Raw genomic sequence first — 22,874 nt, forward strand, 5'->3', positions numbered from 1 at the left:
CTCAGCATTGCACTGGAATAGCAACCTGAAATAGGGGCACAAGTTTCCGGACTAGGGCTTATCACATTATCTCAGTGCTGTTTATAGGGGTGGTTCCTTTGCAAAGAAGGTCTGGAGAGAGGTGTTTTTTGTCGAGGTTCACCCTGAGCAGCTCCGTGAAGCAGGACTCTGTGCTCCCAGGAATGCGCGCCGAGTTGGACATCAGCTGTTGCTGGAGGATCATCAACTCAGTGAAAGACACCTTTGGACCGCCCGAAACCTGTTGGTCTTCTGGCGCAAGAGTTATCCTCTACTGAGTGCTGCAGACTGGAACATTCCAAAGCTCAGGACTACGTGCTGAGGGAGGCACTAAAGTTTGGTGCAGTTGCCACAGAGGCCCAATGGGGGAAGGTCTCTATCTAAACCTTTCAGCTATAGTGAACCGAAGGGCTGTGTAACTCACAATGGAATATACAGTGAGTATAACATGGGTCATAATTGTATTGAAACCCTCAGAGTGCTAACTTGATCTGTGTAGACAACCTAAATACCATTGCACCATTTATAAAGGCCATTTTGTAATGCCTGTAATGTTCCTTTGACTGTATTGAAGTGCCTCGGAGAGCAACGTGATATATGTAGAAATAAAATGAAAATCGCTTATTGTCACAAGTAGGCGTCAAATTAAGTTACTGTGAAAAGCCCCTCGTCGCCACATTCCGGCACCTGTTCGGGGAGGCTGGTACGGAACTTGAATGCTGTTGCACTTTGGGTGACCACTTTTAAATGTTTGTAATGTTCTTTCAGGTATTTTACAAATATTTTGCAACAGAAAATGCTGTTTGTAGGAAATTGCTTGCCTCAAGCTAGGCGATAATGTGGATGCAAAACAGCTCGCAGTGAGAACCCAGGTCAGGTTATGATACGGATCCAGGCCGGCTTTTGACGTTGCCTCACTGTGACTCTGGCTGTGCGCCTGGTCCATTACTTGATTAAATTGCACTTTCACCCAAGCGAAGCAACCCCAGTCAGCCAATGAGCTTTCAATCCTGAACAAATAACTGGGAAGCGAGATGTGATATTATTTATTTATGCGCTTGCAGCTGCTTTACCCAACTGACAGCGGGATAATGTTTACCCTGAAGCTCATTTATTAATTTCTGTAACCTCGCTGTGTTTTTTTTTAACCCTGGAGACGATCTGCGTTGCTGGACAGAAATACCAGCCTAGCTCACGCTAGACGCCCTCTCCCGCTGCCTGTCTCCTGGCTGTAGGTTTGAGCCCCCACGTTACAATGGGGTGCAACTTTTGAGGGAGCGCTGCACGCTCTTTTGAGATGAGGCATTGCGAGAATGTCCCCATCTGCCCACTCCGATAGATGTAACAATATTCCGAAGAAGGGCAGGGTGGGTTCTCCCCCTTGTGTCCCGGCCAATGTTTACCTCTCCAGCCACATTGTTGGATCAGATTTTTCGGCCTTGTGGATTTGTTGTTTGTGGGATCGTGATGTGTGCAAATTGAGAACATAAGAACTAGGAGCAGGACGGCGGTTAGCACTGCTGCCTCACGGCGCCGAGGTCCCAGGTTCGATCCCGGCCCCGGGTCACTCTCCGTGTGGAGTTTGCACATTCTCACCGTGTCTGCGTGGGTTTCGCCCCCACAACACAAAAAGATGTGCAGGGTAGATGGATTGGCCGCGCTAAATTACACCTTAATTGGAAAAAATGAATTGGGTACTCTAAATTTATTTTAAAAAAGAACTCGGAGCAGGAGTAGGCCATTTGGCCCCTCGGGCCTGCTCCACCAGTCAAATAAGATCATGGCTGATCTTTTTGTGGACTCAGCTCCACTTACCCACCCGTTCACCATAACCCTTTATTCCTTTACTGTTCAAAAATCTATCCCTCTTTGCCTTAAAAAACATTCGACGAGGTAGCCTCAACTGCTTCACCGGGCAGGGAATTCCACAGATTCACAACCCTTTGGGTGAAGGAGTTCCTCCTCAACTCAGTCCTAAATCTGCTCCCCCTTATTTTGAGGCTATGCCCCCTAGTTCTAGTTTCATCCGCCAGTGGAAACAATCTCCCTGCTTCTATCCTATCTATTCCCTTCAAAATGTTATATGTTTCTATAAGATCCCCCATCATTCTTCTAAATTCCAATGAGTACAGTCCCAGTCTACTTAGTCCCTCCTCATAAGCTAATCCCCTCAACTCCGGAATTAACCGAGTGAATCTCCTCTGCACACCTTCCAGTTCCAGTACATCCTTTCACAAGTAAGGAGACCAAAACTGTGCACAGTACTCCAAGTGTGGCCTCACCAGCACCCTATACAGCTGCAACATAACCACCCTGTTTTTAAACTCCATCCCTCTAGCAATGAAGGACAAAATTCCATTTGCCTTCTTAATTACCTGCTGCACCTGCAAACCAACTTTTTGCAATCCATGCACAATAATAATCATAATAATCTTTATTATTGTCACAAGTCGGCTTACATCAACACTGCAATGAAGTTACTGTGAGAATCCCCTAGTCGCCACATTCTGGCACCTGTTCGGGTACACTGAGGGAGAATTCAGAATGTCCAATACACCTAACAAGCATGTCTTTCGGGACTTGTGGGAGGAAACCGGAGCACCCGGAGGAAACCCACGCAGACACGGAGAGAATGTGCAGACTCCGCACAGACAGTGACCCAAGCGGGAATCGAACGCGGGACCCTGGCGCTGTGAAGCAACAGGACACCCAGGTCCCTCTGCATAGCAGCCTGCTGCAATTTTTTACCATTTAAATAATAGTCCATTTTGCTGATATTCCTACCAAAATGGATGACCTCACATTTATCAACATTGAACTCCATCTGCTAGGCCCTTGCCCACTAGGCTGTTTTTCAGCCCAGTTTATGTGACTGGAGTCGCTGGAGTGGGGTTTGAACCTACTACCAACCTTCTGACACAGAGGTGGACCCACAGAGGTTTAAATTGTCCCCTCTTCCATCTCTGGTGCCCGGATTGATACTTATGCAATTTAAAAGAGCCACTTTTTGACATAACAATGATCCCTGTGCGTGCAGGTATCTCACGGTGCATGTGAGGGGTTCTGAGAGCTCTCTGGGAGAAACCACAAGGTGTTAATATGGGAACAGCAACAGGAACTTAGAACAGAAGTGTTAAGCCAATACGTGAAGGATGGTGAAAAAAGGGGGTTACAACAGGAGGGGATTATCAGTAAAAATGACTTGTTTACCTTGCGATGGCTAAGGGGGAGAGATGGGCTAAACAGTCCGTGTGTGGGCCAGGGTTATTGGAGTGGATTAGGTACAGACAGTGACAATCTGAATGTACATCAAAACGGAGGCAGGCAGCTGCTCTTTGGAGGTGCTCACAGTGGCTCAGGAAGTGAATGCACTGCCCAGTAAGGTGCTGACCCACAGCAGCACAGGCAGCCTATCAGACTGGGAATCTCACACTCAAGTTCTCCACCTCTCCCTCACATTCCTCCTTTAAGACACTCCTTAACAGCTGAAAAGCTCCTGAAAAGCTCCCTCCATTGCATTTGGTCATCTCTCCTAATGTCTCCTTATGGCTTCCTGTTGTGTGCCTCATATCCTCAAAGGTCTCCGCGATGCTTCCATTCTTGCTTGTTCCTGGTTTCACCAGACACAACAGTGCTGAGCTCCTAATCTCTGTATTCTCTCCCCAAACCTCTGTCTCTCTATCTGCCTCTCAATGTGCCTCTCAAAAGTCTCTCTATCTCTCTATCTGTCTGTCTATATGTCTCTCTATCTCTTTGTCTCTCTGTCTATCTCTCTGTCTCTCTATCTCTCTGTCTATCTCTCTGTCTCTCTAGCTCTCTGTCTATCTCTCTATCTCTGTCTCTCTATCTCTCTGTCTGTCTCTCTATCTCTGTCTCTCTATCTCTCTGTCTGCCTCTCTATCTCTGTCTCTCTATCTCTCAGTCTATCTCTGTCTCTCTATCTCTCTGTCTATCTCTCTGTCTCTCTATCTCTCTGTCTGCCTCTCTATCTCTCTCTGTCTCTGTATCTCTCTGTCTCTCTATCTCTCTGTCTATCTCTCTGTCTCTCTATCTATCTCTGTCTCTCTGTCTATCTCTCTGTCTCTCTATCTCTCTGTCTATCTCTCTGTCTCTCTATCTCTCTGTCTGCCTCTCTATCTCTGTCTCTCTATCTCTCTCTGTCTCTCTATCTCTCTGTCTATCTCTCTGTCTGTCTATCTCTCTGTCTGCCTCTCTATCTCTGTCTCTCTATCTCTCTCTGTCTCTCTATCTCTCTGTCTATCTCTCTGTCGGTCTATCTCTCTGTCTGTCTATCTGTCGCTCATCCTTTCAGAAGCTCTTAAAAGCCCAACCCTTTGTCCAATTGGATTTTGCCCGCCTGGCCCACTATCTCCTTACTTGTCTTCCGGATTACTTTCCTGTGAAACATCTTGGAATATTTTACTATGTGCTATATAAATGCAAGTTGTTGTTGATCCAATCAGATCAGGTGCTGCCGGTTCTCAGCTTGGAGGAGGGTATGGAGGTCACTGGGACAATATAGCTTGTGGACTGGAAAGATTAACCCCGTTTCTCTGTCTGCGGATGCTGCCAGACCTGCCGAGTTTTCCAGCATTTCCTCTTTTTATATTTTCTTAAATTCATAGAATGAGTGTGTTGTTGGATGTCCCAGTATTCCACATGCCTAATTGTCCTTGAGGGGGCAGTTAAGAGTCAATCATATTGCTATGGGCCTGGAGCCTTGGGACCTTTGGGCCTTGGGGCTGGTTTAGCACAGTGGGCTAAACAGCTGGCTTGTAATGCAGCACAAGACCAGCAGCGCGGGTTCAATTCCCGTACGGTCCTCCCCGAACAGATGCCAGAATGTGGCAACTAGGGGCTTTTCACAGTAACTTCATTGAAGCCTACTTGTGACAATCAGCAATTATTATTAAGGAGTCACAAGTAGGCCAGACCAGGTAAGAATGGCAGATTTCCTTCCCTAAAACTCAATGTTGTTTTTATGACAATCGACAATGGTTTCATGGTCATCATTAGATTTTTAATTCCAGAGTTTTATTGAATTCAAATGTCATCATCTGCTGTGGTGGGATTCGAACCTGAGTTTCCAGAGCATTCCTCTGGGTCTCTGGAGTACCCAGTGACAATACCACCCCCCCCACCATGACATTGTTGTGAGGGCAGCATGGTGGTGCAGTCGTAGCACTGCAGTCTCACGGCGCCGAGGTCCCAGGTTCGATCCCAGCTCTGGGTCACTGTCCGTGTGGAGTTTGCGTGGGTTTTGCCCCCACAACACAAAAATGTGCAGGTTAGGTGGATTGGCCATGCTAAGTTGCCCCTTAATTGGAAAAAATGAATTGGGTACTCTTAAATTTAAAAAAAAAATGATGACATTGTTGTTTGTGGATTCTTGCTGTGCATAAGTTGGCTGTTTTATAGAGTATCATAGAATTTACAGTGCAGAAGGAGGCCATTCGGCCCATCGAGTGTACGACGGCTCTTAGAATGAGCACCCTACCCAAGGTCAACACCTCCACCCTATCCCCATAACCCAGTAATCCCACCCAACACTAAGGGCAATTTTGGACACTAAGGGTAATTTATCATGGCCAATCCACCTAACCTGCATATCTTTGGACTGTGGGAGGAAACTGGAGCACCCGGAGGAAACCCACACAGACACGGGGAGAACGTGCAGACTCCGCACAGACAGTGAACCAAGCCGGAATCGAACCTGGGACCCTGGAGCTGTGAAGCAATTGTGCTATCCACAATGCTATTGTGCTGCCCCAAAACCTAGGCCGGTTTTCCGGCCTAGATTATGTCACTGTGTAATACTTTTCACCTCATTCCTGAGACATTACCCAGGGGCGAAATAAAATTAAAGGGGAAAATTAACTCAGAAATATCCCCATAAAATCAAATCCCTGGTTTAGACGAGGGTCTGAGTCTTTTGGGGCTACACCCTTGCCTCCGAGGCTGGGACGGACATCTGTCACAATAGGAACAGAAGGAGGCCGTTCAGCCCCTCGAACCTGCTCCGCCATTGAATCATATCATGCCCAGTCAGTATCTGAGCTCCATTTGCCCACCCATATTCCTTGACACTATATCAATTATCGATAACCTATCAATAAAAATCAGTCTTGAAAGTTTCAAGCGTCCCCAAGCATTTGCACCCATTTAGGGGAGCGAATACCACATTTCCACTCCCCCTTTACGTGAAACCTTACTTCCTAATCTCTCTCCTGCACAATCGGTCTCCAGTTTTAAATTTCTGTCCCCACAGTTTTGGATCTCCCAAAGTTGGAAAACATCTTGTTTCTTAGAAATCACCTCCCTCACCTTTGAAGGGAACCATGATTCATTGAAGTGGTCTAAAATGCAGTAATTGGCTATTAATTGTCAGTAATTGTCACCTGAACTGACCTCTTCCATGAAACCAATTGACCTCAACACTGTTTTGTACCTTTTCCCATCTCGTAGACAACCGGCGACCTCTGATGGACAGCTACAGAATTACAATATCTCCGCTCTCGCTGTGTGGTTGTGGGCTATGATGACTCACTGAGTAGCAACTTGGGTCGCAGGCTCGAGAATCATAGAATCTTATGGTGCAGATGGGAGCCATTCGGCCCATTGTGTCTGTGCTAGCTCTTTGAAAGAGCTATCCAATTAGCTCTACTTTTTGTTTTTTTTAAATAAATTTAGAGTACCCAATTATTTTTTCCAATTAAGAGGCAATTTAGCGTGGCCAATCCACCTACCCTGCACATCTTTTTGGGTTGTGGGGGGTGAAACCCACGCAGACACGGGGAGAATGTGCAAACTCCACACGGACAGTGACCCAGGGCTGGGATTCGAACCCGGGTCCTCAGCGCCGTAGGCAGCAATGCTAACCACTGTGCCACCGTGCTGCCCCAATTAGCCCTACTTGCCCTACTCCTTCCCTACAGCCGTGCAAAATTTTTCTTTTCAAGTATTTATCCCATTCCCTTTTGATAATAACTTATCGAATTTTCTTCCAATGCTCTCTCAGGCAACGCTTTCAAGTTTTTAATGCGTTGCAAACAAAATCTCCTCAATTTGCCCCCTGGTTTATTTGTCAAGTGTTTTAAGTCTCTGCTTATCAGCCCTGGAAACTCTTTCTCTTTATTTACCTTAGCCCTTCATCATTTTGTACACCTCTATTAAATCTTTTCTTAACTCGCTTTGCTCTGAGGAAGACAATCCATGTTTCTCCAGTCCTTCTACATTCACTGAACTCCCTCATCCCTGGTACCATTCTGATAAATCTCTGTGCCCTCTCTGTTTGGGTTTTGAAATTTAACCAATCTGATTGAAATATCTGGCTTTCTGTAGTCATATGATTATGCCATGAGGCTGCCTCTGGAAGCAGACATCTTAAGAGCAGTACAATAAAGACCCCTCACTGGGAACACACTGGAGAAGACTTGTCTTTAGACATGAAACATGGTGTCAGGAAGTGCAGAACCCTGGAAATGATGCAGAGAGGGTGCTCAGCAGCCAGGAACACAGAAAGGTTCAGAGCTGAGAGAAAGTTGCTGAAAAAAGGACAAAGGAAAAGCACACACTGGCTGCAAGCACAATATGGTCTGGAGAAAGATTTAAATTTTTTTTTTGTTTTGTTTATAAATTTAGAATACCCCAATTGATTTTTTCCAATTAAGGGGCAATTTAGCATGTTCAATCCACCTACCCTACACATCTTTGGGTTGTGGGGGCGAAACCCACGCAAACACGGGGAGAATGTGCAAACTCCACACGGACAGTGACCCAGAGCCGTGATCTGGTCTGGAGAAAGATGATAGAGCTCAGAAAGATTTAAATATGCAGAAAACAATGAAAATAAGACAAAGGAAAAAGCACTGAACTGCAGAATAAGACCAAAGGAAATGCAAACAAAGCCAGCAAGTACATTCCTGAATTAATATAAGAATGGCTGCAGTAAATTTTCCAATCCTTTTTAAAATATATTTAGAGTACCCAATTATTTTTTTAAAAATTAGCGTCGCCAATGTGTGGGTCTTCAGACTTCTGCCTGATGGAAGGGTCTGGAAGAAGGCAAAGCCTGGGAGGGAGGGGTCTCTGACAATGCTGTCTGCCTTGCCGAGGCAGCGGGAGGTGTAGACAGAATTAATGTGGGGGTGGCAAGCTTGTGTGATGCGTTGGGCTGAGTTCACCACACTCTGCAGTTTCCTGCGATCTTGGACCGAGCAGTTTCCATACCAAGCTGTGATGCAGCAGGGTAGGATGCTCTCTATGGCACATCTGTAGAAATTTGTGAGAGTCGATGCAGACATGCCAAATTTCTTTAGCTTCTGTCGGAAGTAGAGACGTTGTTGGGCTTTCTTGGCTGTTGCATCAACGTGAGTGGACCAGGACAGACTGTTGGTGATGGTGACCCCCAGGAACTTAAAGCTATCGACCATCTCCACTTCGAAGAGATGTAGATGGGGGGGGGCGTACTACATTTATAGAGCACCTTTCATAACCTGAAGATGCTGCAAAGTACTTCAAAGTCATGTACTCTCAAAGTATAATTACTGTTGTAATGTAGAAAACACAGGAGCCAATTTGCACATATTAAGTTACAACAAACATCAGTATGACAATGCCAGATCACCTGTTTTTAGGATATTGATTAGGGATACATATTGATTAAGCCATCAGGGAGAACCTCCCAGCTCTTCTTTAAATAGGGTCATGGGATCTTTTAAGCCTGCCTGAGAAGGCAGCTGGAGCTTTGCTTTAAAATCGCTTCCAAAATACTGCGCCCCCTGCAGCTCTCCCTCAGTACTGCACTGGGAGTGTCGGCCTGGAGAGCAAGTCTCTGAAAGTGCGGCTTGAACTCAGATCTGTGAATGCCAACCAACACTGATTCAAATTGTACTCTGGGCCAGTTTGGCCAAGTGCAGTCCCTGTCAGTGTGATACTACTCTTAGGGTGGAGCTTCACCGAGTTTGTCCTGAGGGATGTAAAGGTCAACCTGGACACTGTTCTGGCCAGACTGTCCCTTGAGAAATTTTTCCAATACTTTAAAAAAAAAAAATTTTGAGTACCAAATTCATTTTTTCCAATTAAGGGTCAATTTAGCATGGCCAACCCACCTACCCTGCACATCTTTGGGTTGTGGGGGCGAAACCCATACAAACACGGGGAGAATGTGCAAACTCCACACGGACAGTGACCCAGAGCCAGGATCGAACCTGGGACCTCGGCGCCGTGAGACTGCAGTGCTACCACTGCGCCACCATGCTGCCCTATGTTTCCAATTCTGGGCACTGAGACATGAAAAAGATAGCTGAGCAGGCAGCATGGCGGCACAGTGGTTAGCATTGCTGCCTACTGCGCTGAGGACCCGGGTTCGAATCCCGGCCCTGGATCACTGTCCGTGTGGAGTTTGCACGTTCTCCCTGTGTCTGCGTGGGTTTCACTCCCACAACCCAAAGATGTGTAGGTTAGGTAGGTTGGCCACGTTAAATTGCCCCTTAATTGGAAAAAATGAATTGGGTACTCCAAATGTATTCAAAACAAACAAAAAAATTAATGTGTGGTAGTCACCACTAGCAGTATTATATGTATTACGGTAAGACATGTATATTAGAGGTACATGGGTAAATCCCTGCCTGCTGGCTCCGCCCAGTAGGCGGGGTATAAATGTGTGCGCTCGCCGGTGTGCAGCTACAGGAGGCACAACATCTTTGCTCAATAAAGCCTCGATTATCCCGCTACTCTCGTCTTTGTGGTAATTGATAGTGCATCAATTTATTGAGCATGAAGGCAACCGACTGTTGGTCAGTGAGGAGAGTGAATCTCCTGCCGGCCAGGTAATGCCTCCAATGTCGCACAGCTTCCACAATGGCTTGGGCCTCCTTTTCGACAGAGGAGTACCGAATTTTGGAGGCATGGAGGGTGCGGGAAATGGAAAATCCCGACTTCAAAGTAAACTTTGCAAATAAGACACGGATACACCGTAATTGGCTGATTTAGAACTGTGGTTGCTTTACAGAGTGGGATCAGCACTTGGAATGGACATACTGGGCAAAATAAAAATACTGGATTAATTTCAGAAGAAAATGCAATGTAACGAAAGGTGACATATAAACGCGAATCCTTATTTTCTTTCTATAATAAAGACTGAGGTCAATAAGTGTTTGGACACAAAAGGAACTAAGTGGGTATTTGGACAAAAAGTGGGATTCGTAATGAATGGCGAAGTAGGTTTGAGGGGCTATAGGACCAAATCCTGCACTTAACAAGATTACGTTCATATGTGACTTGTCAAATTTTGTTGTGAAGCGCTTTGGCAAGTTTTATGAGTTTAAAGGAGCTGTTAAGATGCAAGCTTATTGTTGTGTGGTTGTGAATGCCAGCTGAGGACATAGACACCTTTGGCTATGTTGATATGCACCGTCAATTTGCCTGTTGGCACTCACTGGAGAGTCCCAGGTGTGCGAGTCATGCTCACTTGGGGGTGAAGCAATGGAAAGGGACCGGTGGCTCAGGAACTGGAACCGGCAGAGGGAGAGACGAGACAGAGGAAGGAGAAGATTAAATACAGAGGAGACCGCCTTAAACTCAAGATCAGACTATCGCCGATGGCAGAGAAATGGAAAGGTTATTTGCCCCTGTGTACCTTTCCCTGGGAGATGAACTCATGAAGAAGGTAGTTCCCTGTGTCAGCAGTAGAAGCTGCTGTTCTGGAGCGAGGCACCAGAGGGCGGAAGAGTGAGACAGCAGCTCCTCTGTGGCCCCTCTCTCCTTTGTTACAATCTTTATTTCTCTTTGGATCAATGATGTCATCAGGGTGCGACATGTTGGTGTTTCTTGTCGCCTTGCAGGGCAGAGGAGGAGTGTGAGTGTGAGGAGGAGAAGAAGGAGGAGGGAAGAAGAAGAGAGAGAGAGGGAAGAAGAAGAGAGAGGGAAGAAGAAGAAGAAGAAGAAGAGAGAGAGGGAAGAAGAAGGGAGGGAAGAAGAAGAGAGGGGGAAGAAGAAGAAGAGAGAGGGAAGAAGAAGAGAGGGAAGAAGGGAAAGAGAGAAGGGAGCCACCATTCTGAGTTTACTGAAGCTCACTGAGGCAGGATGCCCCGGAAGAGCGAGGAAGAAGAGGGTCCATCCCCAAAGGAAGCAGCGTCGAGGCGGTCCAGGTCTGGGTCCAGATCCGGGTCGGGGTCGGGGTCGCTGCCCATTCACCAGCACAGGGAGCGGCTGGTCCAGACAGTCAGGGAACATCCTTTCCTCCTGGTGACTGGTGAAACAGGCAGTGGGAAAACCACACAGTTACCGCAGTATCTGTATCAGGCTGGTAAGAAAGGACTTGCATTTCGATAGTGCCTTTTGCCAGGGTGACCAACACTTGTGGAGGAAATTACCGGACACCCTGATGGGGGGAGTACAGAGCTGAGAGAGTGGGGAAGGGGGTTTGAGAGGTGTGTGTGTGTGTGTGGCGGGGGGGGGGGGGGGGGGGGGGGGATGGTATGGTATGGGAGCTGCAACATGGCAGAAAGGGGTTACTTGCGTATTACAGGGGTGATGCAGAATGTAAAGATACGGGTTATGGGAACAACTGTGTCCCAGATGTATTCGCCTTGGGACAGGAGAGCTGAACTCAATTGCAGGACCATCCTGTAAAATAAAGTCACCTTTCCTTCCCAGCCTTGGGCCATCCCAAAGTCGCTGTGCAACCAATGAAATCATCGCTGTTGCAATGTAGGATTCGCGCACAGTAAAGATCCCACAAACAGCAACGTGATAATGATCAGATCGTCTGCCTTGTTTTTTAAAATAAATTTAGAGTACCCAATTCATTTTTTCCAATTAAGGAGCAATTTAGCGTCGCCAATCCACCTACCCTGCACATCTTTGGGATATGCGAAATCCACGCAAACACGGGGAGAATGTGCAAACTCCACACGGACAGTGACCCAGAGCCGGGATTGCACCTGGGACCTCGGTGCCATGAGGCAGTAGTGCTAACCACTGTGCCACCATGCTGCCCTTGGCTTGATTTGTAATAGTTTTGATTGAGGGCTAACTATCGGCATGGCTATAGAGATAACGCCCGGTTTTCTTTGAAGCTGCAGCCTTGGGATATTTCCTCATCCGCCTGAGAGGGCAGATGGTTTAATACCCCTGACAGTGCAGCACCTCGTCAGTACCTCACTGGGATTGCTGCCTATAGCGCCGAGGACCCGGGTTCGAATCCCAGCCCCGGGTCACTGTCCGTGTGGAGTTTGCACATTCTCCCCGTGTCTGCGTGGGTCTCACCCCCGCAACCCAAAAGATGTGCCGGGTAGGTGGATCGGCCACGCCAAGTTGCCCCTTAATTGGAAAAATTAATTGGGTACCCTAAACTTTAAAAAAGAAACGACCTCACTGGGGGATCACATGGCTAAATCGCTGGAGTGGGGCTTGAGCCCAAGATGTCTTGACTCGGAAGCAAGGTAGCACAAGTGGTTAGCACTGTGGCTTCACAGCACCAGGGTTCCAGGTTCGATTCCCCGCTGGATCACTGTCTGTGCGGAGTCTGCACTTTCTCCCCGTGTCTGCGTGGGTTTCCTCCAGGTGCTCCGGTTTCTTCCCACAGACCAAAGACGTGCAGGTTAGGTGGATTGACCATGATAAATTGCCCTTAGTGACCAAAAAGGTTAGATGGGGTTATTGGGTTACGTGGATAGGGTGGAAGTGAGGGCTTAAGTGGGTCGGTGCAGACTTGATGGGCCGAATGGCCTCCTTCTGCACTGTATGTTCCATGTTCAAATAGACCACTCAGTTAGGCACTGCAGCCGCTACTTTGTATGCTATTCACTGAGCTTCAGCTGATATGTTGGTTTGGGCGTGACGCCCTCAGCAGTTGAACAGCTGTGACACAGTCTAAGCTGCTGTGGAATAAATGGTCACTTGAGCAAGGAGTTGCATGAGAGCCAGCCTGTGAAAAACGGTGTTTAGCATGTTTCTGTTTTCTTTTTAACAAGCACACAGCTGATGGTTTGCTTTTGCGATTCACCCACCCTCACCCCAAGGACTCGGAAGACATGGAATGATCGGTGTCACACAGCCACGCCGGGTCGCTGCCATTTCCGTGGCTCTGAGGGTAGCAGAAGAGATGAACTGCTCCCTGGGAAAGAAAGTGGGATATCAAGTTCGCTTTGATGACCGCACCTCCGAGGTCAGAGGTCGCCAGAAGGAGGCGATTTAATTAACTTTTCCCATGTGAAAGGACAGTGACTGAGCTTGTTGGCTGCTCAGGCTAGAGGTCAAAGATCACTAGATTTTTGGCCTACTCCTGCTCCATGCCTTGTGTTTCTATACCAGAAATGTGTGGGTTTACGTATAAGGGCAGGATCAACAGGCTGGGTCTCTTTTCCCTTGAAGTAGAAGGCCGACAGATGACCTAACAGGGTTCATTGAAATTTTGAAAGGTTTTTATCGAGAGAGAATGTTTCTTCTTGAGGGGATGAGTGGAGGCAATCATCAGATGAGCGCCAAGAAATAGAATCTATAAGCTGGAGCTTGACTTGGGGGGTTGGGTTTCTAGTGCTGTTGCTAGGGAACTGTTACTAGGGGACAGCCCGAGTGGGGACTCGAGGAAGTGGAGGGCGCGAGCTCGAGGCTGACCTAAAAATGGTGATGGCTAGTCGGCCGGGGGGGGGGGGGGGGGTTGGAAGCCCCCCGCACCCCCCAGGCTGATCACATGGAACATGAGAGGACTGAATGGGCCGGTCAAGAGGGCTCGCGTGTTCGCACATTTAAGGGAACTGAAGGTGGACGTGGCAATGCTACAAGAGACACACCCAAAGGTTACAGACCAGACGAGATTGAGGAAGGGGTGGGTTAGCCAAGTGCTCCACTCAGGACTGGACTCAAAGACCAGGGGGGGAGCGATTTTGATCAGCAAACGAGTGGCATTCGAGGCAGGGAGAATCGTGTCAGACAAGGGGGGGGTAGGTACATAATGGTGAGTGGGAAGCTGGAGGGGGTGTGAGTGGTACTTGTGAACATATATGCTCTGAATTGGGATGACGTGGAATTTATGAGGCGGGTGTTAGGTAAGATCCCAGACTTAGAATCACATAACCTGATCATGGGAGGGGACTTCAACACTGTCAGTGATCCGGAATTGGATCGGTCAAAATCCAGGACAGGGAAGAGGCCGGCTGCGCAAAGGAATTGAAGGGAACAGATGGGGGGAGTAGACCCAGGGAGGTTTGCACGGCCGAGGATAAAGGAGTTTTCCTTTTTTTCACATGTGCATAAGGTATACTCTCGCTTCAACTTCGGCAATTGCAGCGTCGGATCAGGCCCCGCACTGGGTGGATCTATGATGTGGAGAGAGGGCAACGCCCGCTGTGGAGACTGGATGTGGGGTTGCTAGCGGACGAAGCGATCTGTGGGCGGGTTAACAAGTCCATCCAGAACTACCTGGAAACAAATGATACGGGAGAGGTCTCTGCAGCAACGGTCTGGGAAGCTTTGAAGGCAGTAGTCAGAGGGGAATTAATCTCGATAATGGCCCACAGGGAAAAGGTGGAATGGGCTGAGAGGGATAGATTAGTGGAGGAGAGACTCCAGGTGGACAGGAGATACTTGGAGACCCCGGACACGGGGCTACTGAGGGAGCGGCGGAGGTTACAGGTGGAGTTTGGGCAGTTGACCACAGGAAAAGCAGTGGAACAGTTGAGGGAGGCAAGGGGGGCGATCTATGAATACGGGGAAAAGGCAAGCAGAATGTTGGTGCACCAGCTCAGGAAAAGAGAGGCGTACAGGGAGATAGGTAAAGTAAAGAGTAGAGACGGTAATACTGTCCTGGACCCAGCGGGGGTGAACGAGGTGTTTATGGACTTTTACAGGAAATTATATGAGTCGGAACCCCCGGCTGGGGTGGAGGGGATGAGGCAATTTCTGGATCAGTTGAGGTTCCCGAGGGTGGAGGAGGACCTGGTGGAGGGGCTGGGAGCCCCAATTGAGATTGAGGAAATAATCAAGGGGCTGGAGGGAATGCAGTGGGGCAAGGCCCCGGGGCCTGGCGGCTACCCGGTGGAATTCTATAAGAAGTTTTCAGAGATATTGAGCCCACTGCTGGTGAGGACATTTAACGAAGCAAGAGAGAAGGGAGTCCTCCCCCCAACAATGTCGCAGGCCTCAATTTCATTGACCCTGATCCGGGAGAAGGATCCGGAGCAATGCGGGTCATACAGGCCGATTTCTCTACTCCGTGTGGATGCCAAACTGCTGGCTAAGATACTGGCCACAAGGATAGAGGACCGTGTCCCGGGGGTGATAGGGGAAGACCAGACGGGATTTGTTGAGGGCAGGTAACTCAAGGCCAATGTTCGAAGGTTTCTAAATGTTATAATGATGCCCTCAGAAGGAGAGGAGGCGGAGGTGGTGGCAGCGATGGATGCGGAGAAGGCTTATGATCGGGTGGAGTGGAATTACCCGTGGGAGGCGCTGGGAAGGTTTGGGTTTGGTGAAGGCTTTATTGACTGGGTGCGGTTGCTCTACCAGGCACAAGTACCGAGTGTGCGTACGAACCGGCTGAGGTTGGGGTATTTTAAACTACACTGAGGGACGAGGCAAGGGTGCCCCCTCTCCCCGTTACTGTTTGCTCTGGCCAGAGAGCCATTGGCCATGGCGTTAAGAGCCTCTACGAACTGGAAAGGGCTGGTTCGGGGTGGAGCACCGGGTCTCGCTCTACGCAGATGACCTGCTCTTGTACATTGCGTACCTGTTGGAGTGGATGGGGGAAGTAATGCGAATCTTGGGGGAATTTGGCAATTTTTCGGGGTATAAATTGAACATGGGGAGAAACGAGATGTTTGCGATCCAGGCAAGAGGACAGGAGAAGAGACTGGGAGCCGCTTAGAATGGTAGGGAAGAGCTTTCGGTGTCTGGGAATCCAGGTGGCCCTGGAATGGGAGGCACTGCACAAGGTAAGCCTATCCAGGCTGGTAGAACAAATGGAAGGGGGCTTTAAGAGATGGGACATGCTCCCGCTGTCACTGGCGGGGAGGGTACAGACCCTGAAAATGACGGTCCTCCACAGATTTCTGTTTGTCTTTCAGTGCCTCCCCATCTTCATCCCGAAGGCCTTTTTCAAGCGGGTGAATAAGATTATTTCGAGCTTTGTGTGGGCGAGTATAACCCCGCGAGTGAAGAAAGTGTTGCTGGAGCGCAGTCGGGGGGAGGGTGGGTTGGTGCTGCCGAACTTCTGCAGTTACTACTGGGCGGCGAATATAGCCATGATTAGGAAGTAGGTAGTGGGGAAGGGGTCGGCATGGGAGCGGATGGAGGCAGCGTCATGCAAAGTCACCAGTCTGGGAGTATTGGTAACGGCACCTCTGCCGTTCTCGCCGGCCCGATACTCCACAAGTCTGGTGGTAGTGGCGGCTCTGAGAATCTGGGGGCAATGGAGGAGATACAAGAGAGTGGAGGGAGCATCGATTTGGACCCCGATTTATTAACCACAGGTTGGTACCGGGTAGGCTAGATGGCGGCTTCCGGAGTTGGTACAAGGCAGGAATTGGAAGGATGGGGATCGATTTATAGACGGGAGCTTCCCCAGCTTGAAAGCTTTGGAGGATAAATTTAAATTGCCAGCAGGGAATGGTTTTAGGTATTTGCAGGTGTGGGACTTCTTGAGAAAACAGGTGCCGGCCTTTCCGCTGCTGCCCCCACGGGGGATACAGGATAGAGTAGTCTCCAGTACCTGGGTGGGAGACGGGAAGGTATCGGATATTTACCAGAAGCTTTCGGAGGCGGAGGAAACTCTGGTGGAGGAGCTTAAGGGCAAGTGGGAGGACGAGCTAGGAGGAGAGATAGAGGAGGGGGCTATGGTCGGATGCCCTAAGCAGGGTTAATACCCCCTCATCATACGCCAGACTTAGCCTGATACAATTTAAGGTAGTTTTTGTAAGGGCCACGTAGAATCCAGCACGAGTTTTAATGATACAAAGTAGTAACATTTATTTACAATAAAATATATATATAACAGCAGCAGCAACTTCCCTTGCTGCACACTCCTCCCTCCTGGTTCCAAACTGGCCAGCTTTATTTATACATGGGGTTTACTAATGGTTTCTCCGCCCCCCCTCATTGGGGAAGCTCATACTCCCACAGGATTGTGGGATTGTCATTAGTCCCCAGCCAATGGTAAGCAGGCAGGTTATAACAGTAGTCCACCGGGCACGCATGACAGCGGCTAGGATGAGTAATTTCTTCGGGGTTGAGGATCGGTGTGCGCGGGAAGCCCAGAAAATCATGTCCACCTGTTTTGGGCATGCCCAAAGCTTAGAGGGTTTTGGCAGGATTTTGCTAAGGCAATGTCCACGGTGCTAAAAACACGGGTGGTGCCGAGTCCAGAGGTAGCGATCTTTGGAGTGTCGGACGATCGGGGAGTTCAGGGGGTGAGAGAGGCCGACGTCCTGGCCTTTGCCTCCCTGGTAGCCCGGAGATGGATCTTGTTAATGTGGAGGGACTCGAAGTCCCCAAGTGTAGAGACCTGGGTCAGTGACATGGCTGGGTTTCTCAGTCTCGAGAAAGTAAAGTTTGCCTTAAGAGGGTCAATGTTAAGGTTCTCCCGGAGGTGGCAGCCCTTCCTCGACTTTCTCGGGGAAAATTATAATGTCAGCAGATGCAGTATTCCAAAGGGGGGGGATTGTTGTTGTATGGTTGAGGTGCGTGAAGATTGGGCTGGGGGGGGGACATGTTTATTTTACCATGTTGATGTAATTGTTTAAAAATGTTATTAAAACTTTCAAATACCTTAATAAAATATAAAAAAAAAAGAAATAGAAACTATAGAGGTCCTACAGTGCAGAAGGAGGCCATTCGGCCCATCGAGTTTGCTCCAACCCTCTGAAAGAGCACCCTACCTAGGCCCACCCTCTTTTTTGTTTATAAATTTAGAGTACCCAATTATTTTTTTTCCCAATTAAGGGGCAATTTAGCGTGGCCAATCCACCTAAGCTGCACATTTTTGGGGTTGTGGGGGTGAAACCCACGCAGACATGAGGAAAATGTGCAAATTCCACACGGACAGTGACCCAGGGCCGGGATTCGAACCCGGGTCCTCAGCGCCGCAGTCCCAGTGCTAAGCACTGCGCCACGTGCTGCCCACCTAGGCCCACTCCTATCCCGTAACCCCACCTAATTTATCACGGCCAATCCACTAAACCTGCACATCTTTGGACTGCGGGAGGAAACCCAGACAGACATGGGGAGAAAGTGCAAACTCCACACAGACAGTCCCCCGAGGTCGGAATCGAACCCGGGACCCTAAAAGTGTGTGCAAAAGCTTCTGCCCGGGTCCAATAAGAATTTCAGAAGAAACTTATTTACTCAATGGGCAGCATTGTGGATAGCACAATTGCTTCACAGCTCCAGGGTCCCAGGTTCGATTCCGGCTTGGGTCACTGTGCGGAGTCTGCACATCCTCCCCGTGTGTGCAGGTTTCCTCCGGGTGCTCTGGTTTCCTCCCACAGTCCAAAGATGTGCAGGTTAGGTGGATTGGCCATGATAAATTGCCCTTAGTGTCCAAAATTGCCCTTAGTGTTGGGTGGGTTTACTGGGTTATGGGGTTCGGGTGGAGGTGTTGACCTTGGGTAGGGTGCTCTTTCCAAGAGCCGGTGCAGTCTCGATGGGCCGAATGGCCTCCTTCTGCACTATAAATTCTATGTTAATCTATGTTAATCAAAGAATGGTGAGAATGTGGATCACGCTGCCACAGGGAGTGGCTGAGGTAAATAGTACAGGTGGATTTAAGGGAACGCTAGAGAGGTGTATGAAGGAGATGGGAATAGAAGGGTTACGATGGCAGATAGATGAGGAAAGATGGGAGGAGGCTGGAGTGAAGCATAAATGCCAGCATGGACTGGTTGGGCCGAATGGGCTGTTTCTGTGCTGTATACTCTGTGTAATCCTTTCCCACTCCCTCAAGGCTGTGGATCAGTTTGAGTTTTGAAGACTGCGATGGGTTTTTGTTGAGTAATATTGAGTAATTGAAAAACTGAATGACAAGTTCACTTGAGGATGGATTTGCCAAGTCCGGTTAGGTATATTCCTGGAGGTTCCATGACATGTGTAACCGCCCCACCCGGCCAATCAGCCACTTCGGCATCGGGGGGCGGGGGGAAAGGAACTTGCACCATATTTATAACACTCCAATGTTTCATTTTTCCCATCCTGAGTTGCTCACAGTATTGTCCAGGAGATTAATCGTGAATTCCTGTGGACTTGAGGGCAATGGGCCAGCAGGGGCATTGAGAACTCGGGGGAGGGGTGGCTCCTGCCCTTTTGTGAATCTCCTCAGGCCCAGGAAAAGGTCCCGTGCTCGGGGTTTATGAACCATGATCTACGGCGGAGCCAGCGGATTTTCTGTGGTGCTGCGAAAGAGCTTGAACCCCGAGGGAAAACTGCTGCTTACAGGCAGAGGGGAGCCTTCGGCAAGAGGACTCGTGTTTTCTTTAAGCGTGCACGAGGAAGCCACCTCGTCTTTCCCCTGGTCAAGTTGCTCGTTGAAATTGAAAACGGGAAGCTCTCACGAGCAAAGTGCAAGTCTCCGAGGTATGGAGAAATGATCTGAGGATTTTCCCTTGGGCAGATCACCACTGCACCAGGAGAATTCCTGAAGGATTGGCAACCCTGATCGCAGAAAGGGCGGCACGGTGGCGCAGTGGGTTAGCCCTGCTGCCTCACGGCCTACTTATGACCATAAAGATTGTTGTTGTAAAAATCCTGTGTAATGGCAGATTTTGTTTTCTGCCCAGGAGACTGTGATAAAGTACATGACCGATGGCTGTTTGCTGCGGGAGACTCTCCAGGACCCTGGTCTCAGTCGTTACAGCATCGTCATACTGGACGAGGCCCACGAGAGAAGCCTGAGTACAGTTACGTGACATTTTGCTCTCAACAATTCTGTCTGCTTTGGTTCGTGACGTGAGTGTTGGATTTTAAATGGGAACTTGATTCATTTTGAAATTAATATTTTCCCCTGTCGCAACACGACCTCTTTCTGCAAATGTTTCACACTGTCCCCGTGGGCACGTTCCCCCTCCCCACCTCCACCCTCTCCCCCACCCCCACCCTCTCCCCCACCAGCACCACCCTCCCCACCCATCGCCCAGCACCGCTGCACCCGCCCTGTGGCTGTCCGATCAGTCTTTTCCTCCAGTCCTGGAAGTTTTTTGCTTTTCAAGTATTTATCCAGTTCCCTTTTTGAATGTCATTAATTAAATCTGTTTCCCAAACCCTGCGGACAGTGCCTTCCATTTCTTTCTGTGTAATATAATATCTCATCTCCCCTCTAGTTCTTGTGACACAATCCTGTCCCCTGGTTGCCTGCCAGTATCAAAACACCTCAGAGTTTTGAAAGCCTCTTAAATCTCCCCTTAACCTTCTTTAATCTGAGGAGAACGATCCCAACTTCTCCAGTCTCTCCCTGTAACAGAAGTACCTCGTCCCTGATACCATTCTGTTATATCTCCTCTGCAGGGTGGCACGGTGGCGCAGTGGTTAGCTCTGCTGCCTCACGGCGCCGAGGACCCAGGTTCGATCCCGGCTCTGGGTCACTGTCCGTGTGGAGTTTGCACGTTCTCACTGTGTCTGCCTGGGTCTCACCCCCACAACCCAAAGATGTGCAGGGTAGGTGGATTGGCCGCGCTAAATTGCCCCTTTAATTGGAAACAGTTTAAAAACATAAATCTCCTCTGCACCCTCTCGCAGGCCTCGTCACCCACAGCTGCCAGTGTGTTTACCCACCGAAATCAATGGATGTGAATGAAAGGCTGGTATCTATCAGCAAGCATCCATCACGGCTGATCCGCTCGGCTGCTTTACCACCGAGACAGCGAAGACGTCAACCCCGTCGCTGTAAAATTGCGATGTGTGCAGAGTTTGTCGTGCCAAACCACTCCTCCTAACGCAGCATGCTTTCCCCCTGCAGGATATCCTCTTCGGTTTGCTCAGGTCCCTGTCGATGTGGGTGCCACCGTCACCAGAGCGCCACGTTCCCCTGAAGGTCATCGTGATGTCGGCTACACTGGAGACGGAGAAACTCTCAGAATTTCTGGGCGGCTGTCCTGTCTGTCACGTGTCCGGCAGAACTTATCCCGTCAAGGAACTGTTCTGTAACCTGATTGGACCGAAGGACAAGGAGAGCTCTGGATTTGTTAAAGAGGTGACTCTTTTTTTTTTCCCCCCCCCCTTTTAAAAATAAATAAATTTAGAGTACCCAATTCATTTTTTTCCAATTAAGGGGCCATCCACCTACCCTGCCTATCTTTGGGTTGTGGGGGTGAGACCCACGCAGACATCCTGATTTTAGCTGAACTGTTTTATGGTAGGGGGATTTGAGTGTTGAGCAGTTTCCTGTTTTAAATTAGAAACTGCTGCTTTCGGGACTGAATCTAAGCTGCTGCTCCAGTACTGAGGGAATGCTACCTTATCCAAAGTGAGACGTTAAGCCTAAGCTCTACCTGCACGTGTAAATTATCCCATCGCACTAATGGAACATGATGAGGGAGATTTCCCATCCTCCTAACTCTGACCTCCTGCGCATCGCTCACTCCCACCACCGCACCGTTGGCATCTATACCGTCAACCGTCTAGGCACCAAACTCTGAAATTCCCTTCCCCAAACCTCTCAGCCTCCCCATGCTCCCTTAAAACGCCCCAAAGGCGAGCTTTTTGACCGAATATTTAGTCGCCTCCCTTGGCTTGGTGTCAGCTTTCGTCTGAATTGGCTTCCGTGAATCCTCTTGGGATGGTTTATTAAATTATATGTGCTTCCTAACTGCAGGTTGCTGGTGGTCCTGGGGGGGATGGTAGCCTATCAACAATGTCACTGCACTAGTAATCCAGAGGCCCAGGCTAATCCACTGGGGACTGGGGTTCAAATCCCACCATGGCACCTGGTGGAATTTACATTCAATGAATGAGTCTGGAGTATAAAGCTCGCGACAATGGAACTATCGTAAAGACCATCTAGTTCACTGATGTCCTTGAGAGAAGTAAATCTGCCGTCCTGCCCCGGTCTGGCCTACATGTGACTCCAGACCCACGGCAATGTGGCTGCCTCGGAAATGCCCTCTGAACTGGCCCTAGCAAGCCACTCAGTGCAAGTCCAATGAGGGACGGGCAACAAATGTTGGCCTTGCCAGGGATGCTCATATCCCATGAAAGAATAAAGGGGAAAAAAAACATTTTTTGTCTCAACCAACAACGCCAAGAACTTGGGTTAACTGTCCTTCTATCTCTGCTGCTCGTCAATCTCAATTTGAGATCTTGTTGTATGAAAATAGGTCAACCGACTTGCCGACAAGATAATAAGTGCACTCCAAACTCCGTTAACTGGGAAGAGTACTTGGGATGTCCTGGGAATGAGATAAGGCACCATATAAATACAAATTCTTTATTTCTAAACCATGGTGTTTACCGAACGTCACCAGCTTGCCTTGTTCCTCATTTCCAGGTTGTAAACGTGACTTTGGACGTTCACATGAATGAACCAGAAGGAGACATCCTCGTGTTTTTAACAGGTGGGTCACAATGTAATGGGCTGGTTCTGCAGCACAGCCTGTCCGCCAGGCGGGCAAAGGAATTGGAGTTTGCCAGCTTTGGTGCCCTTTTCGTGACACCCTTCAGAAAGACTGAAGTGAGCAGGTCTGGACATAATAAGAGTAATTGCTATTGTCACAAGCAGGCTTCAATATAGTTGCTGTGAAAACCCCTAGTCGCCACATTCCGGCGCCTGTTTGGGGAGGCCGGTACGGGAATTGAGCCCGCGCTGCTAGCATTGTTCTGTATTATAAGCCAGCTGTTAGCCCACTGTGCTAAACCAGCCCCTCATTCTCTCT

The 22,874-nt window shown here is 48.9% G+C and overlaps 1 protein-coding gene across 5 annotated transcripts in view; it reads left to right on the top strand.

The window, feature by feature from the left end:
• Window positions 1-334: 334 nt before the first annotated feature.
• The window catches only part of dhx40 (DEAH (Asp-Glu-Ala-His) box polypeptide 40), a 53,574-nt gene continuing 31,034 nt past the window's right edge, over window positions 335-22,874 (top strand). For 3 of the 5 annotated variants that reach the window (XR_011933715.1, XR_011933716.1, XM_072469910.1), the window contains exons 1-5: window positions 10,874-11,326; window positions 13,044-13,189; window positions 19,788-19,907; window positions 20,963-21,196; window positions 22,490-22,556. Coding sequence is in view for 3 of the 5 variants with exons in the window: in XM_072469910.1 (XP_072326011.1) it covers window positions 11,104-11,326; window positions 13,044-13,189; window positions 19,788-19,907; window positions 20,963-21,196; window positions 22,490-22,556 (790 nt within the window). In the remaining 2 variants the exon portion in view is untranslated. Of the gene's footprint in view, window positions 456-10,873; window positions 11,327-13,043; window positions 13,190-19,787; window positions 19,908-20,962; window positions 21,197-22,489; window positions 22,557-22,874 lie in introns of those variants that run through there. The other 2 variants (XM_072469911.1, XM_072469912.1) reach the window with 2 other exon arrangements.

The sequence above is a fragment of the Scyliorhinus torazame genome, chromosome 12 (assembly GCF_047496885.1).
Source record: "Scyliorhinus torazame isolate Kashiwa2021f chromosome 12, sScyTor2.1, whole genome shotgun sequence".
In the NCBI taxonomy this organism is placed as follows: Eukaryota; Metazoa; Chordata; class Chondrichthyes; order Carcharhiniformes; family Scyliorhinidae; genus Scyliorhinus; species Scyliorhinus torazame.